The 24434-nt window shown below is 44.4% G+C and overlaps 1 protein-coding gene and 1 long non-coding RNA gene across 2 annotated transcripts in view; one reads left to right on the plus strand and one right to left on the minus strand.

Moving 5' to 3' along the window:
• The window catches only part of LOC137439787 (uncharacterized), a 141932-nt gene that overhangs the window by 10232 nt on the left and 107266 nt on the right, over positions 1 to 24434 (minus strand). The window contains exons 20-28 of the mRNA XM_068135881.2: positions 23979 to 24068; positions 23589 to 23745; positions 21228 to 21387; positions 19539 to 19603; positions 19161 to 19290; positions 14296 to 14393; positions 11611 to 11817; positions 8457 to 8591; positions 6521 to 6663 (exon numbers count right to left, since the gene is read on the minus strand). Coding sequence (XP_067991982.2) covers positions 6521 to 6663; positions 8457 to 8591; positions 11611 to 11817; positions 14296 to 14393; positions 19161 to 19290; positions 19539 to 19603; positions 21228 to 21387; positions 23589 to 23745; positions 23979 to 24068 — 1185 coding nt within the window. The remainder of the gene's footprint in view (positions 1 to 6520; positions 6664 to 8456; positions 8592 to 11610; positions 11818 to 14295; positions 14394 to 19160; positions 19291 to 19538; positions 19604 to 21227; positions 21388 to 23588; positions 23746 to 23978; positions 24069 to 24434) is intronic.
• On the plus strand, positions 17268 to 21215 carry LOC137439793 (uncharacterized). The gene is made up of 3 exons (XR_010986997.2): positions 17268 to 17769; positions 17856 to 17940; positions 21175 to 21215. It is a non-coding gene; the product is annotated as an uncharacterized LOC137439793 (long non-coding RNA).

Genomic DNA, 24434 nt, shown 5'->3' on the forward strand with positions numbered 1-24434 from the left:
GATATTGTTACGTGGTCCTCCCGGTAATTACCTGGTCTCGGTGACCCCCGGACCGTGGGAGGCACCCCGCCAGAAAGATATATGATTTATACGCTTTCGTAACGCAATCAAGATGAATTCCAGTCCATAAGAAACCCCACCCCAAGGATTCCGAGTAATCAATAATATATTCCCCCAAGGAATCAACAATCAACAACCATCAACAATCCACAATCAACAATCAATCCCCGAGATGATTAAGATGGCCATCTTATATATGTGTGTCCCCTTTCCCCACTCCTGACCCCTTGGGTACTCACGACCCCTTTGGTCTCTGTCCCTCACAATGTCTCTGGGCCCCTCCTGAACACGGTTATGGTCAGCTTCGCCGCACACGGGCGGTTGAACGAACCCCGGGCGGACGTGCTTCCACCGGGCACGTACCGTACCAGGAACCACGGCTGCAGCGCACACCTCCTGGCCAAGCAAAGCGGGCAAAGCAAGCGCCGCTGGCAACGCGCGCGAGGCCCCAAAGTGCGACCCGTACGCGTCCTTGTAGACGGTGCGGCGAACTGTGCCGGACGCTGGGTCTGTGCACGGCCCCACGGCAACTTGACGTGTCAAAAGGGTAGTTACACGTCCCGGTAACTCCTCTCGCCAGACGGGCTTGGGAACGCAGCTTTTCCACGCTGCTCAATATCGATCCCAACTCTCGTCGGAGCTGGGCGAGGAAGAAGAAGAATCGTCGCTTCTCCCGGACCTCGTGTCTTTTCTTCTTCCGTTTCCGGTCTCCCTTTTCCCAGAAGGGCTCCTGACCCTTTAATCACAACAACCCTTAATCGACTACACATTGATAAGCAAAGACCTGAATAGTAATTCACATACATTCACATAAATATGCAACACTCCCCCCCTTCAAGAAAGAAAGTTTGAACCCAGCGAAAACTTTCTTTGCCGGCTAACTTGGATAAACAAACCAGATAACTCACCCCCCCCCCCCCCAACTCATCAGTTCCCCCCGGGCACAGTCATCACTTAAAAATAAAGCAACAAAATTTCACACAATCCCCTAGATTAATTCCCTCTGGACCAAGCGTCAACCACTTCTAGTTTCTCTTGAATGACGGTTAAGAGGTGGTGACCAAAGCCCCCAAATTTAAACCTCTCTTTAGCACTTTTTCGGGAGGCCCAGCGGAGTATTCCCTACATGGACGCCTTAAGGAATGTGGAGTTCACGGTTAGTCCGGGGAGGAAAGTTCATTACATGGACGCCTTTAAGAACGGGGAGTTCACGGTTAGTCCGTGCAGGAAAGTTCACTACCTGGACGCCTTTAAGAACGTGGCGTTCACGGTTAGTCCGTGTAGGAGCCCCGGCTCGGCGGCTCCCCCGTATATATAGTGCTTCAACTTCTCCAGACTCCTAACAGTTACGGTGGGACCACTTGTCCCAGCCGTTACCTGACTGGCGGTCTCCTTCTCGGCCAGTGCTCTGACATTCATTTTTTCGGGAGGTGCCGTAACTCTGGGAGCCTCCATAGTAATATCGGCTGCTGCCAACCCCAAAACTACTGCCAAGTTGTCCTCTTCTGTAGACCTCTCGACGCCTACGAAATGCCTTCCCTACTGTTATGGTCCGACCCTCCAAATCCTTACCATTCCAATTCTTCTCTGCCTCCCTGGCGTCTCTTGTGCTTGCAAACGTGACAAAGCCGAAACCTCTTGACCGTTGCATTTCCCTGTCTTTTACCATCCGCACTTCCACCAGCGGCCCATATCTGTTGAAGACAGAGGTCAGAACTTCTTCCTCTGTGTTGAAGTTCAGTCCCCCTACAAATAACTTGGAACTTTTGTCGCCATCCCGAGCTGGTGGGGTGTTATTTTCCCTGCTGTGCTGTTTACCAACCCTCGGGTTACCATAAATTTGCCCCCCAGCCAAATCATTCCCAATAATCACAGATACTCCCTCTACAGGAAGCGTGGCTTGTAAACCGACGGTGACCGGTCCTGACATCAAATCGGATTCCAAATGGATGACATGAAGTGGGGCACTAACACAGCCACCGATCCCTTGTAACCGAACACTATCACCCGTTGCGGTACTCTTTGACAATGGCAAAATGCCTTCAAGCATTAAGGATTGATGGGCTCCTGTGTCCCTCAAAACCCTAACCGGTCTTGGGTTAGTCAAGTCTCCCTTGAGTGAGACCAACCCCTCATAAATAAATGGTCGGTAACTCTTCTGTGGGCGATTTCTTACGCTTGCCATCGCATTCGGAGTGGTAATAGTCGGACTCCGCTCTGGGTCTTCCCTTTTCATGCGGTAACAACTGGACATCAAGTGTCCAGGTTTCTTGCAAAAAGCGCAAGTAGGCCCGGAGGAAAAACTCGTGGTCTGCCTCGGGCCCCCCGAAATATAAGTTTGTCTTGGGCCCGCAGCCCTCTGATTTCGAACAGGTGGGGTATCCGCGTTGTCCCCATAATCCTCTCGAGGCCGCCGCCATGTATTGTCGTTCTCCGCACCTGCTGTTCCCCACCTCCCCTGCGGAGATCTAGGCGAGGATTTAGGTTCGTGGACCCCTATCCGGTGTGTTAAGGCATAATCATCTGCCATGGTGGCTGCGTCCCACAACTTCGGTACTTTCTTTTCCTGCAGGTACACTTTGATGTCCTCGTGGACACACTGTTGAAATTCCTCCACCAGGATCAAGTCACGCAATGTTTCGAAGTCTTTCCCGACTCCTTTTGACTCACACCACCGATCAAACATGTTTTCTTTCACTCTGGCAAACTCCACATGGGTCTCACTCTCCCTCTTCCTGGCATTCCTGAATTTTTGCCGGTAAGCTTCCGGAACCAACTCATAGGCTTTGAGGATGTGCTTCTTCAATACCTCATAATCTGCACATTGGTCCATTGGTAGCGCCGAATAAATCTCTTGAGCTTTTCCCACAAGCACACTTTGCACTAGTATGGTCCAGGCCTCCTCCGGCCAGTTTAACTGTCGAGCCACTTTCTCAAAGTGCGGAAAAAATTTAGCGACTTCCTTTTCACTGAAGGGTGGAACCAGCCTCACATGTCTGCCCACATCCCAGGTGTTCTGGCTAGGTGTCGACCCCGTCAGCAAGGGTGGTACCTCTCCCCGTTCTCTCCTTAACTCCAGCTCCTTGAATTTAATTTCTTGCTGAAGCGCCATGTCACGTTCCTTCAATTCCCTTTCCGCTTTTCTCTCCTCTGCTTCGAGTTCCCTTGCAGCTCTCCTCTCCTCTGCTTCTGCTTTCCTTTCCTCTGTTTTCATCCTTTCTAACCTTTCCTGGAGTTCTCGTTCCACTCTCCTTTCTTCTTCTGCTCTTTCCTTTTCTGCTTTCCTTTCTTCTTCTGCTAACCTTTCCTGGAGTTCTCGTTCCACTCTCCTTTCCTCTGCTTGTTTCTCTTCTCTCCTCTCTTCTGCTTTCCTTTCTTCTTCTTTTAACCTTTCCTGGAGTTCTCGTTCCACTCTCCTTTCCTCTGCTTGTTTCTCTTCTCTCCTCTCTTCTGCTTTCCTTTCTTCTTCTTTTAACCTTTCCTGGAGTTCTCGTTCCACTCTCCTTTCCTCTGCTTGTTTCTCTTCTCTCCTCTCTTCTGCTTTCCTTTCTTCTTCTTTGATCCGTTCCTGGCTCCGTAATTGCAACTCCAGTTTCCGGAGCTCAACGTCTTCTGGTTCTTCGGGTAGCCACTGCCAGGCTAACTCGTCCCATGTTCCTAATCCCACCATAGACTGTATCACCGTGGTCTGCAACTCTGCCTTCCTCAAATTAGTTCGGACCTCCAAGTTAAAATGTTTGGCCAATTTCAAGAGGTCCGACTTTAGTAACGCTCGGAACTGTGCCTCACTCGGGGTTACCGCAAAGTTCTGTGCCACAAACGCCATGGTGCCTATCGTTAACACCTGTTAACCTTCACCCAAGACTTCACCCCACTTTCCCCAAAAATTTACCAATTAATACTTAATTAATAAATTTTAATTAATAAAAATATTATTTTATACAATTTTAGATCCCGGACATAGACCCAATTGCGAATCCGCAAATCGTAATTTGGACGAGCCCCCAATTCTGTTACGTGGTCCTCCCGGTAATTACCTGGTCTTGGTGACCCCCGGACCGTGGGAGGCACCCCGCCAGAAAGATATATGATTTATACGCTTTCGTAACGCAATCAAGATGAATTCCAGTCCATAAGAAACCCCACCCCAAGGATTCCGAGTAATCAATAATATATTCCCCCAAGGAATCAACAATCAACAACCATCAACAATCCACAATCAACAATCAATCCCCAAGATGATTAAGATGGCCATCTTATATATGTGTGTCCCCTTTCCCCACTCCCGACCCCTTGGGTACTCACGACCCCTTTGGTCTCTGTCCCTCACAATGTCTCTGGGCCCCTCCTGAACACGGTTATGGTCGGCTTGGCCGCACACGGGCGGTTGAACGAACCCCGGGCGGACGTGCTTCCACCGGGCACGTACCGTACCAGGAACCACGGCTGCAGCGCACACCTCCTGGCCAAGCAAAGCGGGCAAAGCAAGCGCCGCTGGCAACGCGCGCGAGGCCCCAAAGTGCGACCCGTACGCGTCCTTGTAGACGGTGCGGCGAACTGTGCCGGACGCTGGGTCTGTGCACGGCCCCACGGCAACTTGACGTGTCAAAAGGGTAGTTACACGTCCCGGTAACTCCTCTCGCCAGACGGGCTTGGGAACGCAGCTTTTCCACGCTGCTCAATATCGATCCCAACTCTCGTCGGAGCTGGGCGAGGAAGAAGAAGAATCGTCGCTTCTCCCGGACCTCGTGTCTTTTCTTCTTCCGTTTCCGGTCTCCTTTTTCCCAGAAGGGCTCCTGACCCTTTAATCACAACAACCCTTAATCGACTACACATTGATAAGCAAAGACCTGAATAGTAATTCACATACATTCACATAAATATGTAACAATATGTACGAGTAGTTTATCGATTTCCACTTGTGGCAAGTTTTTATTCCGCAGCTGCATTGGAACACCTGTACTGCTAGTTGGTTAATGGCTTTGATTTTGTTTCTGGGAGACATATGTTTGCAGGATCTGCCTCATTCTCCACAGGTATTCTTTGGTAATTGTTTTGTGCATTTCTTTGTGACATATTTGGTGGTCCTCTTCTACTCTGAGGTATTTGTATTGTGTTTCATTTTCTACTTCCTGTATTGTTGTATTTATGTCTATTTTTATTTTGTCCGTTTTTGTTGGTTTACCTTGTATGAATGTGCACTTGGAACACTTGGGTATGCGTGTGTCTGCTGATACCTCAGGGAGATGGATGCCGCTACCTTGCATAAACCCAGGTCACCTGTGGGCATGGTGTAGTACCTGTCAGCCCCCATTACCAGGGTAACGGTCCGCAGCCATGCGGCTTAATGGCAGATGGCTCTGCACATCTGGTGGATGAGAGTCCAGTCGACTCCAACAGCACGGGCGGAAGAGGGTGAATTCCCCAACGGCCAGCAGAGGGATGGAGAGGAGTGGCGACCCCCGTCTATACCACACACTTACCCGTGTGTACCAGCCATAGAAAGGCAATGCCTTCACTGCTCGAGGAGACTCGACATAATCATCCTCATCAATGGCACACTTATCCAGGCCAAATTGCATTTGAATATCATCGGAGTCTCATTTCACCAATTTCAGTTATGCAAATTTTTCATCGTTTGGTACAGAGAGTTTTAGATAATCCATGTACAGTAGATGTGTCACCTTTCCTATCTCTTTGGATGTTTTTTTATTGGATTTTAGGGTGTATGCATGTCCTCCCTCGCTCAATAATGAGGTTGCTGAGCAGCAGGTCCAGCTCCAGGGCCAGACAAAAGAGGAGGGGTGAAAGGTTATCACCTTGGAAATCCCACGTCGTATCTTCACTCCTGGTATTTCGATCTTTCCTACCGAATGCTGTCATATCAATGTGGTGTTTGCTTTCTCAGTCGGTTTGGTTATTTGGGGGTTGATCTTGTTAAATTACATGCATTTTATTATCCATGAATGTGGGACACTATCAAAAGCTTTTTTGTAGTCAATCCAGGTTGTGGAGAATTTGGTTCTTTTTGTTTTAGTTTTCGAGTATGGCCTTATTTAGTAGTGTGTGGCATATTGCTCCATAGCATTCTCTTTGACTTCCCTTATTTTCTGCCTCTCAGCCTCCTTGTTGTATTACGTGGTGTCACATGATTTATGTGGTGTGTGTGTGTGTGTGCGTGTGTGTGTGTGTAAGCCCTTCCGAGAGCCTTTCACCCTGTAGAATATACATTTTAGAATGTATGAGAGATGCGATTTCTAATCTTATGATTTACAAATACAAATTCGTTTTCTACATCCAATGTTAAAAGGCAAATCATACAAAAGTACTGAATTATCAAATGCACCTACCTCATAAAATAGTCAAATGACAAGGCTTCTTTGGTTATACTTTCTCTGCAAAAATATAAACACACTCAGAGTTTTGAGTTTTTGAAAAAGAGAAAAATTCCAAGACCGACCTGAAAAGTCTGCATAGGTGATGGAATCATCCTCTGACAGTGCAAGTTGAGAAAGCAGCAAAGTCTGCAGCTCCTCGAGCAAGAAGGAAAAAGATGGCCGCTCCTTTGCACTGGTCTTCCAGCAGCTTGCCATGAGCTTGTATCTAATGGGACAGATGGACACTTTCTGAGAGCTGATGGAATTTACAATGAGAAATTAAATTTACAATGAGCTTCTAGCTTTTGATTGGTGAACCAATTCTGATGCAATATGCAAATTCTTAAAATTACATGTCAAGCGGACGAAAAGTGTTGATTTTATGCAACCATGACCTTTGACCTTTATATGTAAAAAAAAAAAAAAATTGGCTTCGAGCTTTTCATTGGTGAACCAATTCAGTAACCCAATATGCTAATTCTTAAAATTTCAGGTCAATTGGATGAAAATTGACCATTTATGTGACACTGACCTTTAACCTTTTGACATTTTGACCAAATTATTAATTTGCCTTCTTCATATTCTCACAGTAAAGCTTTGTTGAAAATTTGATCATAATAGCTCAAATGGTGAAAAGTTATGGCCCAGACAGACAGAGACACACATACAGAAGTGATTGCAAACCCCATCTCCTGCAGAGCGGAGGACTGGCTAACCACAGGATTAATTGTACAGTCAGTCTCCAAGGCATTCACCTTCAAGTTATTCAAAACTAGCTGAAGTACCTGGCATTGCCTGGGGAAATTCAATGAAGTATGTATTTAAATACCTCCTGTATGACAATCACAACACATATCACTTGATCATTCCTGAGAAAAATGCAAGCAGGGTATAAGAACATACTCACTCAAGGCCTGAACATGGAAGTATCATAATAAACCTGTGTAAAGCAATCTTTTAATAACAGGTGTACGTGCACCACTAATAATTAAATATGTGTTGTTGACAACAAATCACTATATACAACCTCAACATACGATCTTCACAAAACATATTACTCGGTCGCTCCAAGGAAAAACCCAGGCAGTGTATAAGCAACATACTCACTCGAGGCCTGAACGCGGAGGTGTTATAATAAACCTGTGTAAAGCAATATTTTAAATAACAGGTGCACATGTAAACACTATAATGATTAAATGTGTTGTTGACAACAAATCCATATAAACAACCTCAACATATGATCTTCACAAAACATATTACTCGAATGCTCCCAGGAAAAAAACCCAGGCAGTGTATTAGCACAAGACCCGATTGAGGCCTTAAGTCCAATTATCTGATTTTATTTTTATTTTTATCCAAACATCGCCCTCTACCTTCTTCTGCAAGAAAGAGGAGGTCATACAAAGTTCGGTTGCACTGTTTCCTGCAGGGTCCGAATGCTTGCATATGACATGTAAATGTAGAACAATAATCATAATTCTCACGATAATTCACGGACCGATGTTTGTTTGTGTGTCTATGTGTTTGTTTGTCACACTATTCCTGCTACAGTTCTGGGTCGATTATATGCAGACTTGCTACATAGGATCAGCATGATCTCAATTCGTGTACAGCTGTGTTTTTATCTTTGCCAATGGTCTTGGGGGTTGGGGGAAACGAGGACGCCGCAAATTCTCTATGTAAATGTATATTGTGTAGCGCCGCCTTCAGGTGTGAGCGGATATTAAAAGTCCCCACCCTTTACAGTCCAGTATTCTTGTCCCATGCTTTCCAGTCCAGTGAGGTATTTTGAATTCTAAGGAGAAGCACGTTTTTGTTTCATGTACGTGACACGGGTTTTTATTTATTTTTGGGAGCGATCGAGGGAGCTGTCAGTTGTCTATACACTGCCAAAATAAATGTACGTGCCAGAAGTACATGTTGTGTGATAGGAACAAGATCGCCCATATGGCGGGTACTCTGCTAGTAATAACAATGTGCATGCATTCTCAGATTGTCCACTTTACAGTTGATACCTACATTACATCAGGACAGTTGCCTGGGCGTTCCAATCGACCATCCGCCACCACAAATTTCAAAACCTCAACGTTTGTGCGTGCTGGATATGGCTGTCGACCCAATGACATAATCTCCCAGAGCAGCACTCCAAATGCCCTGCACAAAGTCACAATGGAAAAACAGTAATATGATCAATGATCGCAAGACAACATGAAAAGTAAAGCACGCACACACACACGTGCACACACAAAAAATCCAATGAAGACAAAGTAACGTTCATCAACGATTGTAGATTTCTCCACGAAGACCACAAATTATCATGACCACAAACCTCAAAGAGTACTGAAATGGTCAAATACCTTCCAAGTTTATAATAACACTAATTCCTGTGCAACACCATTTCTGCTTTAAGGACTTTTTGTCAGCACAAAATGATTCATTTGGAACTCATGAAAAATCAAAATACCTACAAACTTCCCGATGCCTACCCCACTCCTCCCACCCCCTTGTCACCCCACATCTTCAAGCTAAAATACACCACAAATGTAAGGGGTGCTGAAAGCCACAAAAACGTTTATTAGCAAAGATATAAGGAAAGGAAGACAAAAGTAAAATTAGAACGGCACTCAGTAGAGAGCATACCTCCACCAGGTGAACAGTTTACGTTTTGTATCCCAGAGTAGATCAGAAAAATCATAATACAGAATCACATTTCATCAAAATCATTCGTCCACAACGTTTTGAGATATCCTGCTGTGTATCGTTTTTGGCCCCATCTCCCAGTGGTGAAGAATCGCTTAAAAAAAAAAAAATTCTCATATCCAAATCCATTTTCAGATCTTCACAAAAATCGAATCTAATCTTTCTTGTCAGACACCTAAACGGTCCACCAAGTTTCGTCCAAATCCGTCCACAACTTTTTGAGATATCTTGTTTACAAACAGAAACAATTTTCCCCCAACCCCCAAGACCATCAGATCCTCGGCACACCTGAGCTCCTCACCACATACAAGGCTTTCATCCGCAGCTCAATGGAATACTGCTCTCCCCTCTGGGCCGGTGCTCCTGCCTCACACCTAGCTCGTCTTCACGCTGTTGAAACCAAAGCATTCAGAATCATTGGAATCTCCCGCGATGAAGCTAACTTCAAGGGCCTCTCACTCACTCACCGCAGGCAGGTTGGTGGTCTTCCCGTCTTCTACCGACTCCTCTCTGGCCTTGCACCCCCAGCTCTCTCTGTGCTCTGTCCCCCAAATATTCCTACAGGTCGCACAAGATCTGCCAGCAAGCCTCTGATGGTTAAACTGCCGAAATCTCGGCTCTCTGCTCACCTTCACTCTTTCATTCCTCTTTTCTCCCGCCTCTGGAACAAACTCCCTCACTCCCTTCAATCCCACTCCTCCCTCCAGGTCTTTAAAACAGCTGTTCACCACCATCTCTTATCCTCCCCCATCCAAAACCTTGATCTTTTCTACCCATGTTAATTCACCCCAGATCCACCTTGTTTGAAATTCCAACTTCTTTCCTGGAAGTCCTGGCAGTGTCCATATGTTTTATACCTCTCCCACCGCCCCCTTCCCATGCCCCCCCCCCCCCCAAAGCCCTCGCCCTCTCTCAGATCTCTCGATATCTCCATGTCTCTCGGTCCCTGCTCTCAAATGTTGTGTTTGTGTCCTTCCCCCTCTCTCCCCATCTTGTCTACCGCTCCCGATGTTATATGTTTTATGTGTCGGTTTGTCTTTCTGTGTGATTAATGTTCGCTCTTTCACGAGCCTCGATCTTGTATACAAAAAAAAAAAAAAAAAAAAAAAGACAGACAGGGGTGAAAACATAACCTCCCTCCACCTTTGGTGGCGGAGGGAAACATAATAAGAACGTTAGTAAACAGAGGAAGAAACGAATGAAGAAACAAACAAATTTAAAAAGCAGAAATTAGAGAGGAAGAAGATAAATGTTATTTTCAGTCCTTCAGTACATTCCGACTCATGGATTAACCACTGATAAATAGACTATTTTTATCTCCCCTCTGGGCCGATAAACCACTGATAAATAGACTATTTTTATCTCCCCTCTGGGCCTTTACACCAGCAGAAAAAAAAAAAAAAAAAAAAAATCTCTACCACCAAAGGTGGATGGAGGTTATGTTTTAACCACTGTCTATTTGTTTGTCTATTTGTTTGTTTGTGAACAGGATATCTCAAAAAGTTGTGGATGGATTCAGACAAAATTTGAGGGAGAGGTTTTTAATTTTCTTTTGTATACTTGGTCGAGGCTCATATAAGAGCTAACACATAGAACATATAATAAAGGGAGCGAGAGACAAGGAGGGGGAGAGAGAGAAACTCAACACCAGCAGAGAGCAGGGAGATCTGTCGAAGGGAGAGGGGTTGGGGTGGGGTACACGGGATAAACAAGATGGACACTACAAGGACTTTCAGGAAAGAAAACGGAATTTTAAAAAGGTGGATTGAGGGTGGATTAACGTATGGCATGAAATGATCCGATTTTGGTGAGGATCCGGATCTGATAATTTTTTGAAGCAATTCTTCACCATTGAGTGATGGGGCTAAAAGCGATATATAGCACGATACTCTCAAAAATGTATGGACGGATTCGGACGAAACTTGGAGGGAGGTTGGGTGTGTCAAGGGCGGATGGATTCGATTTTGGTGAAGAACCGAATATGGATCCAGATACAAGAATTTAATTATTATTTTAAAAAAGTGACTCTATAACATTGAGTGATAGGGCCAAAACGTTATGTTGCATTGATATTTCAAAAACGTTGCGGATGACTTGTGACACTACTTTGTGGATCAGTTGGGGGGTGTGACAAGAACAAGTCGATTCAATTTTAGATCAGGTCCTGATCCGACCCATCAGTGAGATCCAAAACATAAACAGTTCAGCCTAGCGTAGCGGAGGTATGCTCTGAATGAGTGTCGTTCTTGTCTTCTCTGCCTTCATTTATAACATTGTGGTTGCAGACACGTGGTGTGGTTGTAAAGATCGGCACGATGTTGTAACAGCAGATTGGCTTTGTGCTCACGTTTTTAAAAGATAGCATGGCAGGCAACAAAAATATTAAGAACATTGAAATATGGGACTGCTGCTTTGACTCGGCCTCGAGTTGTAATTTTTGTATGCACACAACTCAATAGCAAGAAAGACTAACCAAACGTCTGAACGAATGGTGAAAATCCCATCCTGAAGGCTCTCCGGGGCCATCCATCGTACCGGAAGAAGACCCTCTCCTCCTTTCCGGTAGTAGTCAAAGCGGTAGATGTCTCGGGCCAATCCAAAGTCTCCGATCTTGACCACCCTGTTGGAGTCTGGGTTGTAGCCCGGAGTTGAAACCAAACAGTTTCGACAGGCCAAGTCCCTAGAGCAAGTCAATCGAGTAAAATGGCAGACTTGTCAAGTAACTGCAAGTAAAGTTAACCAAGATGCAGATATAAAAGGAAAAATATTTGGATGAAACAGGTGTTATGGGTTGAATGGCATCTTCCTGCCTCTTACAGTAGTCATATAATCTCAAAACTGAGCTGAGATTTGGCATTTGAATCAAGCTAGGTTCCCAAAGAATGTGTTAAAGATTGTTGAAGGTACTACTACTACTACTACTACTACTGCTGCTGCTGCTGCGGCTGCTGCTGCTACTACGACTACTACTACTACTACTGCTATGGCAGGCCAGGTCCTATGATTTACTTAAGGTAGCAAGAATTTGTAATTGGTTCAGGGAGCTGGTGATAACTCACCGACTCTTCATGAAAAGACACTGTGGGATCTAACTTTCACCAACTAGTGCTAGCAGATGCGTCCTCTGGCTTTACATCCTTCTGAGAGACGACACACACATTGATGCCCTGGTCTGCATGTGAAACACCAGGATGACCATTTATAGGGCTGGGGATCAACATTCAAACACTGGCGAGACAGCTCAAAGATGTGTGGTACATCTAATATATTGTTACGTTTGTGGAGTATAGGCAATGAAATACCTTATTCCAGGTAGAAGTGTATAGATTACCCTGCTCCGTATGTCGTGATGAAGAAGAAGAACCCCCTATGTACCATAAGTAGGGATCTGTTTAGACCGGATGTCGTGTAAGAGAGTATCTTTGTCCCCATGACGAGGAGTGCGTTATGTTAATCAGTTAGGGATTAAGGGTAATTAATCCCCTGTATGTAATTGCCTTTGTTATTTACCCCTTGTTCCTTATGACAATGCAGCACACACACATATAGCCAGACAATCGGCATGCAAATAAACACCAAATAAAAGTAACCGGAACAGGACACTATTCCACTACTGCCGACACCACCGACCTGGTGATCACAAAGGCCGACAAGTGGCGATGAGGCCACGCCCCGAAGAAAGATTGGTTAGGGTACAATAGAGGGATGTGGTGGTGGCTGCTGGTTGGAGCAGGCACGGGTGGCGTCAGATAACACAAGAGCTCTGCGAACAAAAAGACTGTGTTCCGACATTTTCTGACTCTATCTTCTTTCTTCTCTTTGGGTCCTGGCTTTGATAGCGAACGGTCGTGTCCCGACATTTTGTCTCTCTCTCCGGGCTGGCCTCCATAGCGAACGGTTGATTATTTTTTCCCTTGCATCGGGACATTGGTGCCATGCAGTCACATTTTATAGCGCTGTGGCACGAGGGACATTGGAGGTTTCGACGATCGTGAGGAGGGGTGGTCGTGGCTCATGGACTCAGATGCGCTTGGCTTGTAGCTTTGTGATGGCTGAGGGCCGTGCCGAGTGAACCGGAGAGATGTCGGTGCGTCGTCTGGGTGCTGTGTAGAGCAGACGGCAAGTGGACGGGCGCGGCCTGCTCGCTTCGTGCTCGGCGGCGAAAGGAGCAAACTGAACCGAGGCCTGCGTTTTCCCATAAGCGAACTGTGCATGGAGGCCTGTGTTTTCCCGCACAGAAGCGCGAGGCCTGTGATGATTACCGACGGGGTTCAAGAGCCGCTCGGAGCTAAGTACACAACATTTTTACTTTCGTTCTTTTATATGTCCCTTTGTGTTGTATACGGGTCTGTGTGGAGGTGCTCCATTGAGGAATATTAGGTTTACCGTGCATTCTTTTGTTACCGGCATTTCTTTCAATAAAGCCAGTATTTTTGTATTATAATTCCATGTCGGCGGAATTAATTATTTCAGGGTCGAAGACGTCCAGTGGGGTCCGCAAAGGTAAGAGCCTCCTTACCTTTCGCTGCCTCATTCCCCCATGTGTATTAACTCTGCCATCATTGACTGAATGCCTCAGAGTGTTAAGTTTGCTCGGCTAATCTGTCCCCAGGGGTGCTCACCCCGGCAACACAACAATATTCTGTCAGTCCAAACATAACAATAACAGCAGATTTAACATAGAACAAAAAAGAAAGCGAATAAACCAAAATGTAACAGAAGAAATGTAAAATGGGAATAAAAGGACAGAGAGAGAGACAGAGAGAGAGAGACAGAGAGAGACAGAGAGAGACAGAGACAGAGACAGAGACAGAGACAGAGACAGAGAGAGAGAGAGAGAGAGAGAGAGAGAGAGAGAGAGACAGAGAGACAGAGAGAGAGAGAGAGGTACAAAAAGGAAAGTTGAAAATAAACGATTGAGAGCAATGTCGGATGACAGATGCTTGATCTTGAACTTCGGAATGTATTGTGGGTTTGTAAAATTTTTCCAACGTCACCAGCAAACATGCAAATTTAATGGCTGCTAATGTTGTTGTAAATAAACGAATACGTTATTTCACGAGCAAAGGGTAAAGGAAAGCAAGCAGGACGTTTAGACTTGAACCAAAGCCTGAGGATAATGAAATTGGAGATAAAGTTTAACATTGCGTGGTTCTACCTGTGAACAAAGTGGAGACTTTCCAAATAGGAGCACCCACAAGCCACCTCCAGACAGATCAACATAAGGTCTGCTGTGTTGAGCAAGACTCCATGGAACTGAGAGGGAGAAGAAAAACCATTTTGAACAAGACTTAGCATCAATTCAGACTTCAGAGCATTAACAGATCGTATAGATTGCAGTAGATCTGAGGATGAATGATCGATATTAAAGTAGATCTACATTTTGACTCTCGCACACGCGCGTACACACACACACACACACACACACACACACACACACACACACACACACACAAACACACACGCACACACTAATTAATTACAATGTATGGGTCAGGCTAATAAGGTGCCGTTGATGAAAAATGAAAAACTTACTTTCGCCACGCAACAATAGGACCAAAATATCAATGCCCAATGATAGTGAAAATTAGTTTGAGCTTAGATTTGAAATATTTAATTTAACATATTAATTGCACGCTCCAGCGTTGCTAACGTTGCTAAAGACCGGGTTGTCTGGAAAACCCTCCCATCTACTTTCTCAACAATCCTCTCCAAGAAGTTCTGTCACTCAAGCTTTTCGGTCTCACTATCTGCCATGATCCTTCCTGGGAAAACCACATTTCCAGGCTGGCCTCCAAAGCCAGTCGCCGACTGGGCATCCTCAAATGTGCGAAGTCCTTCCTTAGCACACCTGAGCTCCTCACCACACACAAGGCTTTCATCCGCAGCTGAATGTAACAGAAGAAATAAAAGCTTTTAAAGTGAGTGAGAGAGAGAGAGGAAGGAAGAGAGAGAGAGAGAGAGAGAGAGAGAGAGAGAGAGAGAGAGAGAGAGAGAGAGAGAGAGAGAGAGAGAGGAGAAGAGAAAGAGAGGAAGAGAGAGGAGAAGAGAAAGAGAGGAAGAGAGAGGAGAAGAGAGAGGAGAAGAGAAAGAGAGGAAGAGAGAGGAGAAGAGAGAGGAGAAAAGTGAGAGACGAAGAGGGAGTGAGAGAGTGAGGAAGAGAGAGAGAAGAAGAGGGAGGGAGTCAGAGAGCGAGGAAGAGAGAGAGAGGATGAGGGAGGGAGTCAGAGAGCGAGGAAGAGAGAGGAAGAGGGTGGCCCCTCTGGGCTGGTGTTCCTGCCTCACACCTAGCTCGGCTTCACGCTGTTCAAACCAAAGCTTTCAGAATCATTGGCATCTTCCACGATGAAGCTGATTGTGAGGGCCTTTCACTCACTCACCACAGGCAGGTTTGGTGGTCTTTCTGTCTTCTACTGACTCCTCTCTGGCCGAGCTCTTCCAGCTCTGTCTGCGCTCTGTCCCCCAAATTGTCCTGCAGGACGCACAAGATCCGCCAGCTCTCTGGTCGTAGTCAACGTGTGGCCCTGAATGGATTTCTCTCATCTCCCCTTTCTGTTCAGGCTGGAGTTTCCCAAGGCAGTGTTCTGGGCCCTGAGCTTTTTCTGGTCTTCATCAATGATCTCTCCGACTCTTTGGAAAATCCTCTCCGTCTCTTTGCTGATGACTCCACTCTCTGTTGCTCCATTCCTCATCCCTCAGATCGGCAGTCTGCAGCCTCCTCACTCTCTGCAGACCTGGACAAAATCACAGACTGGTCAAACAAGTGGAACATGTCTTTCAATCCTGACAAATCTCACACTCTCACGATGTCTCTCCGAAAAGACCGACTGGACAACCCTCCCATCTACTTTCTCAACAATCCTCTTCAATAAGTTCTGTCACTCAAGCTTTTGGGTCTCACTATCTGCCATGATCTTTCCTGGGAAAACCACATTTCCAAGTTGGCCTCCAAAGCCAGTCGCCGACTGGGCATCCTCCGTCGTGTGAAGTCCGTCCTTGGCACACCTGAGCTCCTCACCACATACAAGGCTTCATCCGCAGCTCAATGGAATACTGCTCTCCCCTCTGGGCTGGTGCTCCTGCCTCACACCTAGCTCGGCCTCACGCTGTTGAAACCAAAGCTTTCAGAATCATTGGAATCTCCCGTGATGAAGCTGATTGTGAGGGCCTTTCACTCACTCACCGCAGGCAGGTTGGTGGTCTTTGTCTTCTACCGACTACTGTCCAGCCTAGCTCCCCCAGCTCTATCTGTGCTATGTCCCCCAAATATTCCTACAGGTCGCACAAGATCTGCCAGCAACCATCTTCTGGTGAAATTGCCAAAATCAAGACTCTCTATTTACCTTCACTCTTTCATTCCTCTTTACTCCCGCCTCTGGAACAAACTCCCTCACTATTTTCAATCCCACTCCTCCCTCCAGGTCTTCAAAACAGCTGTTCATCGCCATCTCTTATCTTCCCCCATCCAAAACCTTGATCTTTTCCGCCCCCATTAATGCACCCCAAATCCACCTCTTTCAATCTCCGACTTCATTCCTGAAATTCCGAGGAGTGTCCATTTGTTTTATACCGTCTACCCCTCCTTCCCCTCTCCCAGCCCTCTCCCTCCCACAGATTTCCCGATGTCCCTGTTCTCTTCTGTTGTACTTGTATGCTTCTCTCTCTCTCCCCATCTTGTCTCTCGCTCCTTTTATTGCATGGTTTATGTGTCCGTTTATGTTTTTTGTGTTTGATGTGTTTGCTCTTACAAGAGCCTCGACTTTGTATTAAAAAATTTTCACTAAAAAATAAACTCTTCCAATTTCCACTTAGCTTGCAAATTGACATTGACATTGACGTCCACAGTCAATAGTGACATCCTCCATTATCCTTCGTACCCACCCTTGTGTATGCAGGAAATTATTCAAACACCCAAAGTGCGGTCGCATAATAGTGAGGACAGTATTATGGTATTCCAGAGGTTTTGGGTTCAAATACAGCTAAAAGTATTACATTGTTTTGGAAATGGCTCCTCAGGGTTAGTAATGCATAAAATAGAGCAGTAATTACCTTAAAGTGGATACCTAGCATAAGTGTGAATTAATTAATTGCGATATTAGATCTGCGTCACTTATATATCTAGTTAGACATCTATCCACCCCTGTGTCTGTTTCTAAAATTTATCAATCCTTTTCCCTCTGCAATCTGTCATTTATGTGCCTTTTATCATTCTGTCAGGCCATCAGGCACAAATCTAGGTGGCAAGGCATCGTAACTGCCACGGCTTGCCTCTGAGCATCAGGGGTGAGGGGTCGTGGAAGGGTTGCTCGCCCTCCTGGCCAGGCAGCTTCCAGTTGTGAGTGAGCGGAGAGGAGCATGGCGCGTCATCGATGACGTGAATACCCGAGTTTATAAAGGTGGGAGTGAGGAAGGACGGAGAGGGATAAACTGCAGGAACTCAGTGCGGAAGGCTGCTCTTTCAAACTGCTTGCGCTGAGCAGACGCCACGCCCCCACTCAGCTGGCCACGCCTCTCCTCCTCCTCATCCTCCCCCTCCAAGGTGGCATGGCACGTGGACCAGAGGGCCGATTTACAGCCACAGACTCAACCGGTCTCCAGACATGGCCCGTTTCTTATCCACCAGTTCTGCCAGGTTTGGCCCGAACTCTCTTTACTTCTACTATTGAAGGTGGACCGAGATTATGTTTTCACTTCTGTCTTCTGTCTGTCTGTGAGCAGTATATCTCCAAAAGTTGTGTACGGATTCGCAAGAAACTTGGTGAGCAGGTTGGATGCGTGACAAGGATGACTTGATTCGATTTTGGTGAGGATCCGGATCCGGACACAATAATTATTTTTCCTTTTCTCATTGATTCTTCACCATTGAGATAGGGACAAAAACGATATACTGTCCTGGAAAAAATGTTGCAAAAGAATCATTTTATTCCTCTTTCGTCCACAAGCATGTGTTCCCCATGTAACATATAACAAGCGTCATTTAAAATTACGCGTTCATCACATGTTCTTGATTTTGGACGTCTCTTCCTATCCCCAATCTGACTGGTTGTCTGGCATAGCAAAGGCTCCTAAAATTTCCCTTAATTTAAGGAAATCCTTATCCTAAAGGGTTGTGTTTATGTCACAGCACTTAAGGAAATCCTTAGCTAAGGAATTACAGCATACATTAAGGGAAATCTTTCCTTAAGATTAAGGGAGTATATGCAACTGGGCCTTGGATATTTAAGGATCCCATTTGTTCCTTTGGTTTCATCCGCACCTATGCCTGTAGTGGGTTAAGGAGTTTCTATTACGGACTTCATTGTGATTGCTTCCTTTGGTTTCATCCGCACCTATGCCTGTAGTGGGTTAAGGAGTTTCTATTACGGACTTCATTGTGATTGCTTCCTTTGGTTTCATCCGCACCTATGCCTGTAGTGGGTTAAGGAGTTTCTATTACGGACTTCATTGTGATTGCTTCCTTTGGTTTCCTTCCCCAGTGCAATTTTCTAATCAATTCCACTTGGTCTCGAGTGAATTCCTTCGGTGGTTTAAAGAAAGACCTGTTGAGGGATAATTCGCCGTGGTGAGACAATATCGTACCTCAGGCTTGCTCGGCCTCATTTGGCAACAGCATGCGGCATCTCATTGGTGCAACGCTGGGTCGATTCGGACTTCAAATCGGCATGGTATCGTTGCTTTTAGATATGCCATCCAGCGAGGGAGACTCCAATGAAATTGACCATTATGGTTATGTGAATACGACTCAGCGGACTCGTACGGGGAATCCATAGCGACTGTTACAGCATTAAGGACAAGGATGCTAGGTCACAGAACCCGAGATGTTATTGGATTATACACTAATGACTGACATTCATTAATTGGGTAAAACACCTGCCCCACCTAGTGTAGTTTATACGTGGTGTTAGCCTGCATTTCATTGTCGACTTCCTTTTTATTTATCAGTTTGTGAGATGTAGTACCGTTTGTATAAAACGAATAATTTTGGCCATGATTATAACAAATCAGGACATAATGCCATCTCACTTGTGTGGAACGAGCCTCACGTAGGTACATAAGGAGATCCCCGCCTTCCATAAGTTCCAACAAGATGCACTGAGGTTCATGGTCCAGGCAGACAGCAAGTAGTCGTAAGATATTTGAATGATCAAAGAAGCTGCAGGAAAACAAGGAGAGAAAAAGTTTGTCGGGGATCATCTATTTGGAAGTTTGTGAGATGGTGGAGTCACCATCGAAGACGGGACATCAATTGTTGATGGGACAATAGCACTTTCTCCAAAATATATCAAGATGCCTCTGAGTACCCAAGTCCATTCACACACAACTCTCAAGGTTTCTCCATATTGGGCTTGTGCTTGTATAAAGGTTTAACGCAATCCAAGGGTGCTGATGTGGCCGACCAACCTCATTGTGTAGGCCTCTTTGAGAAAATCCACTTTCTCCTTGTCTGTCGCCTCACTGTGCAGAGTCTAGGGAATATGTGTGAAACGTGCACAAAATCACAACAACCACAAAACCCTTAAACCACAAAATCCAACAGCACATGTGGGAGTTTGTCATTTTTCTGCACAGATTTTCAAGATGATCTGAAAATTTTCATGACAAATGCCAATGTGGTCCCAATGACATTGAAAAATATTACAACCTGGGTGTTGCTATCATTGATAAGGGCCACACCTGTTGGTGTTCTGGGAGACCTGTTAATGTTTCCATCTGGACCTCTGGCTCACAATGCAATAAACCCAGGCTCACATCCCATACAACCAACCATATGTTTGTCCATTGTCCACTGATAAATAAACATGAGTTCCTTTACAAGGAACTTCAATGCAGGAGGCCATTATGCCCATCAATCCTGCCCAATGGTTGCCAACCTAAGGTTCTTTGTCCATGCTCTATTCCTTTTTAATGCTGAGCGTCATGCAAGGAAGCAGCAGGTACTTTTTAATTTAATGTTTTTGATATGACTTGGTGGGGTCTCAACTGCCAACACGAGGTATTGCAATCGTGGGTGTGTGTGTCTGGGCCGTAACTTTTTACCTTTTGAGCTTTTGTCATCAAATTTCCAACAAAGCTTTATTATGAGAACGTGAAGAAGACAAATGAATAATTTGGTGAAAAGGTCAAAGGTCAACGACACATAAAATCGTCAATTTTCATCGGAATGACCTGAAATTCTAAGAATTTGGATATTGGGGTCACTGAAATGGTTCACCATTCAAACTCTAGAAGGCGATTGTTTTAAGGTCAAAATGTCAAAGGTCAAGGTTATAAGTTGCCAATTTACATCTAATTCGCGTGAGATTTCAGCAGCGTTTGCAGATTGGGTCACAGACGCCTATTGCTTTTGATGTCAAAATGTCAAGGTCGCTTAAAATCGTCAATTGTTTTTAACTGTTTTCGTTATGTTTAGCATATGAACCCGACATTTACTTTACCCGACCTCTGCTACTTCCGGTGTCTTGGATTTTTATTTTGTTTTGCTTTATCCTTATATTTCTCTAACTTTCTCTTAGCCCCTGACCTATTGTGGCTGTATGCCTTGTCTAGGGCGATATCCATAAAAAAAGAAAAAAATGGAAGAAGAAGTCCAAATACAAAGCGGACATGGACGGGCTTTGCATTTTCAGATGTTTTCTAGTTGTACTTCTAATTCATGTTTAAAATACACTGGTGTCTATTTGACATGTTAAACGTACACAATCAGAGTCCTGACTTTGTCCTGAATGATTTTAAAATCATTGACAAATCAGTCCATGACATTAAAACCATAAACCCCACAATTTGCGGCGGTGAAGCCGCTTCAATATTTGGTTATGGGCATCCGTCAAAAATGAAGAAGAAGAAACTTTCTACCCACCGTGCTTAATTATAAAGAGTTCTAAGGGGTAATTCTAATGGGTTCTAAAGGGTAATTCTAAAGGGTTTCGTTCATTTCTAAGCTTTGCCTATTTCCTATTTAAAATGCCAAACTCAACCGCTTCCTTCGGACATATATTTAAGAGCATTGGCAAATATGTAATTGTAATTTTTCGGCTAGGAATCGCATATGCTGCACATGGGGGAGTGGGGAAGATGACGAAGTTGGTTCACCTTCACAGCAACACGTGTCTCCTTGTCCTGGCCTCCAATTCTACAAGCCAAGCCCGATAACACCTCGCCAAACGCACCACTCCCCAAGGGCTCCAGTAGAGTTATGTTATCCCAAGGTAAATGCAGTAGATCTTGGAGCTGCTCCTGGTATGGTATATTGCTGGAACACCCCACGGCACAAATGTGCTCGACAAACAACAAGTTAAAGGCAGTTGGGTCCACTCAAAGGCACCAATGCTCATTTGCAAATTTTATTTGTCAGACTTCATAGCTTGTTACAGGCTCTGGGTTAAAGATAAATAAATTTGCAAATCTGATTGCGATAGCAGACGACAGAAATGGGAAACATGGCGTGTGTCAAATCAGGCAATCTGTGAAGGATTCCAAAATTATCCACAATTTTGATAACTTTCCTTCAAATAGCAATGCTGTATTCAAAATGTGAAAATATCCACAATGTGGGTGGCAATAACATATCAGAGTCCTTTCCAAGTTTCCATGCAAAGTTTGAAGTATCCCAAATATCAAACTCCAATTGGAATCCATTTATAATTCACACTTAAACACTGAAATACAACAGGAGTTGAATGAAGAATAACCAAAGAACATGAGGATTGAGGATATATATATATATATATATATATTGTGTGAGAGTGTGTGTGTGTGTGTGTGTGTGTGTGTCTGTGTGTGTGTGTGTGTGTGTGTTGTGAAAACAATTAAATAAAGAAAGCAGCACCAATACAGTATGGTTTTGAAACTTTACATCAATACAGCATTGTTTGACTTTTATTCTTTTGAGCGATGCAAGGTTGAACATTGGAACTCTTTGAAAAAGTCGGCCATTGCGAGCCGGAGTCTGGGCTGAATTCCAAATTACTGCTGTGGACTTGTGCTGGAGACCGACCCACCCAAAATTGCTTTGCCAGTGCCGTTCTATTTTTGGAAAATAGAACTTATCAGGTCAGATCAGATGAGAAGGTTAAAATGGTTTTCATGCACAAACATCCCAGATTTTGCAATAACTTTTTTAAACTGGCAATTACGTATTGAGAGGAGGCCAAATCAGAATAGTTCCATGTTACGGGCCGACCTTTATTTATATCAAGAATAAGAAAACAATGGTGTGAATTTGACCGAGAGTCTTCAGAGTCTTTGTCCATCTTCCTCTTCATAGACCTGCACAACAGCTCTTCCTCCTCTTCCTCCAAAAGTCATTTTCCTTTCCCCCTCTTCTTTCACAATGCCCACTTTTTTCTCCTATCCTCATCCATTCCTTTTCTCAAACTTCTCTTTATCAACATACCGTTATTCACTTTCCACAAAAACACGTGTGATGGCTGTTTCAGGACAAGAAAATAAATTCCATATTTAGTCAGAAAATTCAGCGGAAATGACAGGAAAAATAGCAACTGAATTACTGAGCACCAGGTATCATTCAAACGTTATTACCAAGACTTCCTGCAGGGCAACACATTAAATTAGGCGTCTCGTCTGCCAACATTAGTTAGTGGATGTTAAATATCCCAGAGTCCTTTGTGAAAAGTACGCGAGTTATCGCCGGTACCATGAACAGATTACAAATTACTGGCCTTGATCTACAGGGGACATTGCATCAGCAGCACAGTCGCACCCCTCCCCTCCCACATCTCGCCAATGATCATGTTCTGCATGCGAAAGAAGAAGAAGAAGAAGAAGAAGAACCTAGACTACCAGCACAACCTTTTTTAACCAGTCCCCATTGATCCTACCTTCTTTGTGCAGGCTGGGGAAAGTTATTGGTCCAGTTCTTTCAAGAATCCGCTGGGCTAGCCTGATGTTCGAGCAAGGATGCTTTGGTTAGATATTTGTAATTTGTACAGGTACTGGCTAAAACTCACCTAATCTTCACAAAAGACACCATATGATCTTCAATGTGTACCATCTACTGCTACAGACAGGACATCCAGCTTAAAGTCCATCCGACAGACAGCATTCTTTCATGATAATGGCATTCCTGGGAAGCACCAATCCATTGGCATGAATGGGCCAAAAATCAAACCCACCTGGGACGGCTTCAAAGGTGGGTGTGCAACATCCGGTCGGACATTGGTATTACCATTAAATTAGACAAAATTATTTTATCTAAAAAATTGAAGTTTTTCTACAATCAATATGCTTTATGTTAGGCATTTTTGTTAAACGTCAAAAGAAAATCACAACACCTCATACACAGGCCATTGATTTAACAATTCAATACAAATCATGCTTCACAAAGTTTTTGCATCAGTTTTTTTTTTTGCATCCAGTATAAACTAGGCCTCAATTTGATCCCATTCATCTTGTTTAAAGGGAATCATTCTGAGCATGCTTGGCAGGTCACACCTTTGTGTGATGACGCTCTGTGAGTGAGATAACGCCATGTTGTTTTCACCGGCATCCTTGTTCTTTAGCAAATATGGTGGCTTGCATCCGATGAGGCCGGAAATCTTCTCCATCGGTTTGTCATCAGAGTTTTGAATGTTGCTGTGGCATCTATAAACTGTATAAAAATAAAGCCAATGAACAAAAAAAATAGTTGTCTGGTCTCTAGCTGCGGCTGTTGCTTGCATTGCCAGTTCATACAAGATGGTTTGCAATTCAATCCCAAGATGACTTTGTTGGAAAAAAAAAGTGAATCCTGAGCATAAAGTCCGATTTGCAAAAGGAAATGTTTTCAAAGAAGAAAAAACATGTAAAAAGTAAAAAGTACAACCTTGCAGAACCCGTTCTCACCAATGGAAATTGCGAGACAACAAACTGCAATCACAGCAAGAAGCACGCCCAGAAAAGCACCAAGGCCCAGCTTGTATTGTGACTGCTCTTCTGGGGTGGAATCAAATTGGGAAACATTTTTAGATGATGTTTTTCATTGTACTGGGATCTCATGATGAGGTGTGTGCATTATTCCAGACTTCACTTCAAGGGGTAATGTTTCCTGACTATATATTTCATACATGGTATATATATATATATATATATATATACAGACTTGGCATTTAATATGGAATATTTTTTTTGTGGGGGTGAACTTACTTTTCAAGATGACTTAGAACCAAAAGTTCATTGGAATTATGTTGAAATTATTCTAGATTTTGTTAATGTGACCTTTAAAAGAAACAAAAACCACATTTGACATTTCGAAGCAAGTAAATTGATCCTTGAAAGTGATGTAAACTGATATGGAACTCA

This window comes from Myxine glutinosa, chromosome 14 (genome assembly GCF_964187855.1).
Source record: "Myxine glutinosa chromosome 14, kmMyxGlut1.1, whole genome shotgun sequence".
Lineage (NCBI taxonomy): Eukaryota > Metazoa > Chordata > Myxini > Myxiniformes > Myxinidae > Myxine > Myxine glutinosa.